Genomic DNA, 8,724 nt, shown 5'->3' on the forward strand with positions numbered 1-8,724 from the left:
CGGTTCAGCCCTCGTTGCCCCTGGCGTGGGGCGGGAGCCGCAGCCGGACCCGCTGCCCACGGCGAGCCCGTGCCGGGCCGTGCCGAGCCGGGCCGTGCCGGGCCGAGCTGGGGTGCCCCGTGCCGTGCCGAGCCGTGCCGGGGTGCCCCGGGCCCCTCCCGGCCGGCAGCCCCGGTACCGTTCCAGCCGGCCAAAGGCTCCGCCGGGAAGGCGGTGGGTGCGTTTTGCATCCCCGGAATTGCTCTTTAAGGTATTAAAATAAAAGAAAAAAAATGTCCGTTTTCTCAACAAGCGCATTTTCATAGACTTGTGTATGGTGATTGCTTTGTATGGAATCGTGTTTGGGTAATAATATTGAAAATCAGCGCGGTGTTTACCGTATTTCATACCTAACAGCTTGCTCTGCCCAGCGCTATGCTCCTCTTTAGATCCCTCTTTCAACCCATGCTGTGACCACCCTCCCGTAACAAACAATTGCTTAGCAACACTATGCAGCACAATTTGCTTGTGTTTCATTTGTTATTACAATTTCACCCCGACATTGTGCGACAACTGATTGTTTGTTTAACACAATTTTCCGTTTGCCAGGTTAGCGAAGAGGGCACGGGAAATGAGAAACTCCGAGAGCGGGTTTTGCCAAGCGGGTATCAAAACCGGGGGTTTCGCGGCAAAACGACTCACTCTAAAACAAAACAAAACAAAATAAAATAGACCTTCCTCACTGGGGGGACAAGTTATTTGGAAAATACAATTTCTAAATTAAGAATAAAGGTGGGCGCTGTAGAATGGTGGGTCATCCGTCAGGGGAGCAGAAAACTCTTGGGGAAGCCGAGCGCCCGTCCAGCCCGGGCCGTGTGTGCTCCGCCAGCGCCGCGGCTGCTCCGGCGCCCACGCGTGTCCCGCGGTGCTGACACCACCTGGGAGAAGCCGGCCAGGAGCGGACATGAACCCTGACGCGAGTGATGCTGAGCACCCGAGGAGCCGGGTGTCCCCACCGCGGGTGTCCCCACGGCAGGAGCGGGCTCTGGGGCTCACCCGGCTTGTTCCCCGAGGGGCGGCAGTCCCAGCTGAGCGCTGACCCCGCCGCCCCGAGCCCCCGGGATGCTCCTGACGGGCCGATCCGGAGCAGAGCGGGCCGTGCCCCGCTGCCGGCCTCCCCTCGGGCCCGGCTCTCCCGGGACCCCGAGCCCCGCAGGCCGCCCGAGGGATGCTGCGGCGCATTGCTGCAGAGCCGCCGAGGACGTGGAGGAGCATCCCGATGGCGGCATTAAGCAGGCGCTGCTCTGCATGCAGCGTGACCGGCTGCGCTCAGGGAATTACTGACCAAAAAACCCCAACAAACCGTAACTCCCTCTCCGAGCCCACCCTCAAACAAAAAAAAAAAAAAAAGAAAAAGAAAACTCTCAAAATATCAACAGAAAAAAAAATTTCCCAAATCTAACCAAAAACCCGCCGAACACTCTGTCAAATAGTTTCACTTTCCATCAAATTTGAAAAACTTGCACGAAGTTCAGGTCTAAATGCCAAAGGCGTGAAGAAATGGTTAGGCAGATAAATTGAAGCAAAAACCGATGCAGCTAATTAAACACATTGCGATGTACCAACGAAGCGAGAATTTAGTTTTGGCATTCTTTTTTTTTAACGCTTATACAAGTCTTTCGCTGTAAATACGTTTCAGATCATTCTCAGGTGCGGTTTTGAATCCTGGAATATAGAGGAAAGAAAGGCTAAAGATAAAGTGCGAGTAAGCGCTAACAAGGATATTCTTTGTTGAGGAAAAATAATGTGTTCCTCGTAAACGGACTCTAATGGCTTGTTTTCATTTCATGCGTACAATTTCCTACCTTCTTTGATGGAGAGTTGATGGGGTAAATAGTCTAATCTTATTCAGTTCACCTCCTGTGGATTCCCAGGGACAGTCGTGACAGACGAAGTATTCTGCAAATCACAAGAGCCAGCTACCAGGAGAGCCAAACCTCTTAATAGGAAGAGTTTTAGGGATTTAAAATTTCTCCATTTAAAAATTCATAGAACATGCAAAATATAAAGTTCTCTGCGTCATTGCAACTTTATGGCCTTTGTTTTCTAAGCTAGATAATGAAAGATAGAAAAGAAAAGAAATAGGCACCAAGACAGATCAGAAGCAAATTGGAATACCTACCACACCCGGGGATTTGAGATGGCACTGGTCTTTAACGTTTGCGTCTCTTGGCTTGTATTAAAAATAGAAGGTGGTACCTGTCTGAATCTGTTAAAAAAAGAAAAAAAAAAAAAGAAAGAAAGAAAACGGAGAGATAGAAGTTTACAATATTCATGTGTCCTTGTTCCGCCGGGTGACCTAGGAAAACAGTAAAAATAAAATAGTTCAGTCACTCGGTGAAGACGTTGCTGCTTCACTGCATAAACCTTAAATCACAGAAACACATACTCTTCCATGCCCGCTCAGCCCTCCGAGCCGGGGACGCGAGATTCAAATCGTGCTATAGAAACACTTGGAGTGGTGGTGGGGGGGCATTGCATGTTTATGTGGCAGTTTATTTTTTTTTTTAAAGTGCTTCTTAAGCAGTTCGAAGCATAAATAATTAATCTGAGCCTTAGACAGAGGAAATCGCACCCACTAATATGAACTAACACGACCAAAGTAGGCGCATAATAGACAAGACTAGGAGCTGCTAACCACTTCTACACAATGGCATTAATAAGATTAACCTGGGCAATTAGCCGGTGCAGCAGAGATCAAGCCTAAATCTGGGGCCTTTCTAAAAAGCCCACTAATGGAAAGGATTACGTTAATTTCATTAATTCTCAATACACAGACTCGAGCTGCTTTCACTCCTTTGTGTAACCCCCACCTCTTCCCCACCAAAAAAGGGGAGAAAAAAAATCAAATCTGGTTTTGTTTGTCATCTGCATATTACCAGGAACTAAATCCAGGATGACGTCGCCTGGGTATAAAAAAGGGAAGAGGTTCAGATGGATTATACTCCGAGCAGCCCTCTGGGTTGAGATCAGTAAACAGGCGAGAGTTGAGGGGGGAAAGTTCCAGGGGTGGATCCTGCGCACACGCACGCACACCGCACACGCGCGCACAGACACACACGCACACTCTGCCCGCAACTGCCCTCGGAAAAGGCTCTTTTATTTTCGCTCCGATCCCTTTTTCAAATTTATCCGAAAAGTTTCGATTTCGCGTCCTTCCAGCCTCTTCCCCCCCCCTTCCCCGGCCACCACCTACCCTCCCTCCCGCCCTCCTCCCTCCCTCCCCCGGCCGGTCCCCGCCGCCCTGCCCCGCACGCTTTGGGGCATGCCTGTGAGCATGTTCAGCATCGACAATATCCTGGCGGCCAGACCTCGCTGCAAGGACTCGGTGCTGCTGCCCCCGAGCGCCGCGCCCGTCGTCTTCCCCAGCCTCCACGGGGACTCGCTCTACGGCAGCGCCTCCGACTACGGCGGATTTTACTCCCGGGCGGTGGCTCCCGCCTCCGCGCTGCCGCCGGCCGTCACTGGATCTCGGCTCGGCTACAACAACTACTACTACGGGCAGCTGCATGTGCCCGCGTCCCCCGTGGGCCCTTCGTGCTGCGGGGCCGTGCCGCCGCTGGGCGCTCAGCAGTGTTCCTGCGTGCCTCCCGCAGGTAAGGCGGCCCCCGTGGGACGGGACGGGCCGGGACGGGACGGGACGGGCCCCCTTTGTTCCCGCAGCCCGGGGCCCGAGCGGTGACGGGGAGCTGGCGGCCGCAGGAGAGCGGCCGGGAGGCGGGAGGGGGCAATTTCTGTTCGGGACGGGACAGGAGTGGGGGAAAGCAGCGATCTCATGCAAAGCCTATCGTCGACTCGTCTGTCTGTCCGTAGGTTACGAGGGCACTGGGTCAGTCTTGATGTCCCCTGTTCCCCATCAGATGTTGCCCTACATGAACGTGGGCACTTTGTCCCGGACGGAGCTGCAGTTACTGAACCAGCTGCACTGCAGGAGAAAAAGGCGGCACCGGACTATCTTCACTGACGAGCAGCTGGAAGCGCTGGAAAACCTCTTCCAGGAAACGAAATACCCAGACGTGGGCACGAGGGAACAGCTGGCCAGAAGGGTGCACTTAAGAGAGGAAAAAGTGGAGGTACTTTGCTTTCTTTTTCCTTCTTCAGCCCTCCCATTCGCACTCAAACGCGCCCGAGCCGGATGTATCGCGGGGCGGCTCCAGCCGGGCTCTGCCAGCGGAGCCGCTTCGCGGGGGCAGAGGAAAGTTCTTTATTCTTTCCAAGTGCCCTTCCGAGCCTGTCGCAGGGCTGTGAGGGATTGTCGGCCGGCGGCTGTGCCTCCCGAAGGCGCCCGGCCGGTCCCACCCGAGCTGCTGCTTCCCCGCCTCCCTCCGTCTGTCCGTCCGTCCGTCTGTCCGAGCGCCGCCGCCCACACCGGCCCCGGCAGGGCTCCTGAGGGGCTGAGGTCAGCTGCGGGTTTGCATAGTTTTATTTTTATTTTTCCCTCTAATAATTTAATTTCTTAACGCAACAGGTTTGGTTCAAAAACCGCCGGGCGAAGTGGAGGAGGCAAAAGCGATCGTCTTCGGAGGAATCAGAAAACGCACAAAAGTGGAATAAAGTGTCTAAAACGTCACCGGAGAAGAGACAAGAGGACGGGAAAAGCGACTTGGACTCTGACAGCTGATACTTCTAAGTGGGGGGGACATTTCCCGTGGACTGTCGGATACGCTCCAGAGGATGCTACTAATCTTGCACAAGATCTGCCTTGTTGGAGGGGGAAAATATCTGTATATAATGTACAATGCCCCGAGCTAATTCCGTGTAAATAAAATGTGTTGCGGAGGTGTTGCACAGGTAGACGGCGGCGCGTTTGTTCACTCTGCGCCGCGGGGAGAGGGAGACGAGCGGGACAAGGGAGCGGGGAGCGGCGGTGCGCGGATCCCGGGGAGCAGGGCGGCCTCGCCGGGCAGTGCCGCGTTGGGGCGCGGTGTCGGTGTGAGAGCCGGCGGAGCGCAGCGCTGGCGGGCCCGCTCTCCGCAGCCCGGGCAGCGGTGGTGGGTCTCGCACCGGGGGGAAGCGGCCGAGGCCCAGCCAGGCAGCCCGGTACGAGATCAGCCCGGTAGGAGCCCGAGGAGGCCGGGAGCGAGTCCCGTTCTCCGCCCCGGGGCCGCCGGCGGCAGTCCGGCCCTGCTCGCTTCTCCCGGCCGGGAGCGCTGCGGCTCTCCCGCCCCGGCTGCCCCCGCCTCGGCCACCGTGCCAAGCAAACCCGGCCCCACACTTGTTGGCTCTGCCCCGTCTCCCTGCGCTTTCCCCATCTCCCTGCGGCTGAGCCTTGTTGGGTTTCCAAAGCGTTCGTCTTTGACCCTCGTGTAGAAAAGCTGTCTCTCTTCGGCGGAGTTTAAAGTTGTTGTTAATAAATTTTAGACATTATCAGATGGATTGCACGTGAGGGGAGTGTGAGCCCTTGTGTGCTGCTTTTTTCAGGTGTTTCAGGGGAAGTTGCTAATGGAAGTTTTCTCCCCTTTGAGGCAGCACCTTTGCAATTACGAAAGCGGTGACAGCCTGGTCTCGTTTTACTCTTCCCTCTGCGAGGGCCTCGTAGTTGAGACGTCTATTCCCTCTTTAAAATTCACGTTCGTTTTCCTTTTGCTTTTTTCCCTGTGACTCTCCAGCTCAGAGCTTATCATTTCAGAGAGGAGCCACGGCAGCTTCCCCATGGTGTTGTGTTTAGGAAGATCTCCTTCTCTCTCGTTGTTTAAAAGACTGTTCATAAAGTTAAAACAAATAATCTGAAAGTGTAAAGCCAATTCAGACGATCTCTGGCCCGAAAACTTCAGGCTGTGCCTTTCATTCAAAGTTAAGTGGTAGTGAGCTGATTTTTCTTAATTATGGCCAATGCCTAAACTCACCTGTATCTATTAAATCTCACCTAGTTTAGACCAATTGTTTTTTCAAATACGCTCATCATTACTTCAAGTGACACAAGAAAGCATCAGCTGCTGTGTTGCTTGCCTTTTTCCTATTTTTTCGTGATGTATCCATGTTTTTGTGGGTGTTATAACACGGTGCATACTGCAGGTGTTAGTGTGATAGAGCCAGTCTTAGTACCTGTCTGCTCAGGTGGGTTTTTAATGTCAGTGTTTCCACATAGATGAGGTATCTCTTTCTGAGCGACCTCTCACCACACCAAGATGTAGGAACAGCTGCCGAGGAAGCAATTCAGTGTGGTTTAGTGTGAGCCACTCCTTCAGGGGGCTAAGAGTTTCACAGCTACTGCTGGCTTGAAGAAAAAGAAATTCAGCCTCTCGTTCCTCGGTGCAGCAGAGGAGGAAGGGTAAAAGCAAATGGATTCTTCTTCTCAGATACATGGGATGGTTTGGTTTTATGGAGCTATTGCATTTTGGAGATTCCACCCTATTGCTATGGATGCATATTTGACCTCTGTAAATTACATTGAATTACAACACAACAGCACTAAAAATTAGTTCTTAAATTGCTGAAAATTAGATTTGAAGTGTTTTGTTATGTCATATGCAGGAAGTCTCACTGAGTGGATTTTTAATGTCATCACATCTGTATTTAGTCATTGTTAGGTCTTAAAATGCATACTTAATTTGCAAATAAAAGCTAGGTCTAAGGATAATATTGCCCAAGACTTTACGAATGCTTATATATTTGTGTTATTTCCATGTGTAAATATCCCTACTGCCCCAATAGGAGCTTGGTAAGGTTTTGTTTTGTTTTGCATTTTTTGGTGATAATTTTGGAAGTCACTATTAAAGATTTTAGCTTGCATAGTTGAGTTATAGGAGTTAAACTAGAACTGGATTTGTAAGAAGTGGGATTTAAAAATATTTTTGATTACCAATAGGAGTTACTTAAAGTTGCAGTACATGTCTCTAAAGAAACTTAGACTTTTCCAGTGGGAGCAATGGTTCCAGTTGTGACCCACGGAAGCTCCAGGTCTCCAAACACACCAGTTAATGGATTTATTAAGAACTGTTTGTTCTGTGGAAGCATGGGATGTGATGTAAGAATCAAAACTTTGTATTGCAAAACACAGTTTCTATCCATGGAATTGTGATGAATCACCTCTGATTTCTTCAAAATAACATTGTATCTTTGTCTGTGTTAATTTTTGAGTTTTCCATAAACTCTTTATTGCGATAAGCTTGATCTTGCAGTCACAAGAATCTATTTTTATTACTACATGTAGGTGTAGATCTACTGAAGTTAATAATGTGACTTTAAAATCTCATTGAAAAGCAATTTTAATCTTGAGCTAAAAGCTTAACCTTACTTACTAAAAATGGTGTTTGTGCCATTTATAGAAGTAGCTGTCTCATTGTTTTTCTCACTGGTGTTTGTTGAAAACCTAAAAGTTTCATTCTGTCTTTTTAGCCTACAAAATGAGATTCTGTGCAGTATGGAAGCCTGGTAGTGAAAAAGTAGTGAGAAGTTTGCATGAAAAGGATCAAGAAAGTTGAAAGCTAAATTTTTGAAAACATGAGGGGGATTGTAATAAGAAGATCTCTCACTCATTTGTGCTGTTTTGTTGGCATATTCCATTTCTAGATGTCTGTCTGGATTTTTATTTTAGGAGGATTCCTACATGCCAAAATGCAAATGCCACGTAGCAGCTTTCATTATTTTCTCTTTCTGTTCATGCAGTAGGAATAAATCAAAGCACAGAACCTGAATATGTGCTATGTTCCAGCAGGTTCAGTTCTAACAAAGGGGCTTTGAAAGAGTTGTTTGTGGTTCTGTTTGTTAACACTTGTCTAAAAAGGAGACCAAAAGAGAATTAAGAAAAAAAAAATTGGTCAGTTTTTTCTGTATCTCCTCCATGGCAACTTAGAACCTTGTATCTTGGGCAAACATTCTCAGAAGATTGGATGGGACTGAAATGTTTTGTATTGCTCATGCTACTGAGGCACTGTCTAGGTTTTACAACTTGAGTTCAGCTTCTTGCTGTCTTACTAATCCTCTATGAAATGTTGGACTTCTTTCTTTCTTTCTTTCTAAATTTCTGTTTGTAGAATGAATAATATTCCTCTCAGATCTCACAAGGGAGTTAGGTTGAGTGGGGGATTATAAGAAGAAACGTAAGCTACTTTGGAGGTTCACCACTGTAGTGCAGACTTATTCCAGATAATGCTGTGCATTATAGGAGTAATAACTGAATAATTATACAAAAGGTGCATACACCAAATAAATCTCTCTGACACCAAGCTGGCTTAGGTTACAAAATTCTGTTGCAAGGGAATGATGGGGAGAGCAATGTGTAGTAAGGGTCCAATGCAGAAGATTTTTCTGTATAGAGGCAGACTTAGTAATCTGATGTGCTCTCTTCACTATCTGCCTTTAGATAGCAGAATTTATATTTCTATATTTCTATTACTATTCTATTAACTATATTTATTTCTGTAGTTCTTGTTTTAATGAGTAATGCTGGACAGCAGAGATCAGAATTTTTTTTGCTTGACATGAAGTGATTTATTATCAGCTGGGAATCTGGACTTTTTTTACCTTTCAGTTTTACTAATACTTGAGTGAATGGTTTTTGAGCTTTACTATAATGGGATCCTGGGAATATAAACCATGCAAACTCTTTCTTACACATGACTTGTGAAGCAAACATTTGGATTAGTGGAAGTTATAAAAAAAGGCAACATTAAGGTGAGTTCATATTTTTTGTGCTCCATCTGCATTTATTGGTTCACTGGGATTAAACACTGTGGAGCATAA

At 48.4% G+C, this 8,724-nt stretch overlaps 1 protein-coding gene and 1 long non-coding RNA gene across 2 annotated transcripts; one reads left to right on the top strand and one right to left on the bottom strand.

The window, feature by feature from the left end:
- Positions 1-223: 223 nt before the first annotated feature.
- On the bottom strand, positions 224-2,640 carry LOC134419759 (uncharacterized). The gene is made up of 3 exons (XR_010028142.1): positions 2,162-2,640; positions 1,845-1,938; positions 224-682 (listed from the first exon to the last, which is right to left on the bottom strand). It is a non-coding gene; the product is annotated as an uncharacterized LOC134419759 (long non-coding RNA).
- Positions 2,641-3,304: 664 nt separating this feature from the next.
- Positions 3,305-4,833, top strand: GSC (goosecoid homeobox). The gene is made up of 3 exons (XM_063159383.1): positions 3,305-3,635; positions 3,853-4,112; positions 4,508-4,833. Exons 1-3 carry the CDS (start codon positions 3,305-3,307, stop codon positions 4,658-4,660), a joined length of 744 nt encoding a protein of 247 aa, XP_063015453.1. The 3' UTR covers positions 4,661-4,833.
- The last annotated feature ends 3,891 nt before the right edge of the window (positions 4,834-8,724 follow it).

Source organism: Melospiza melodia, chromosome 6, assembly GCF_035770615.1.
Source record: "Melospiza melodia melodia isolate bMelMel2 chromosome 6, bMelMel2.pri, whole genome shotgun sequence".
Taxonomy (NCBI): Eukaryota; Metazoa; Chordata; class Aves; order Passeriformes; family Passerellidae; genus Melospiza; species Melospiza melodia.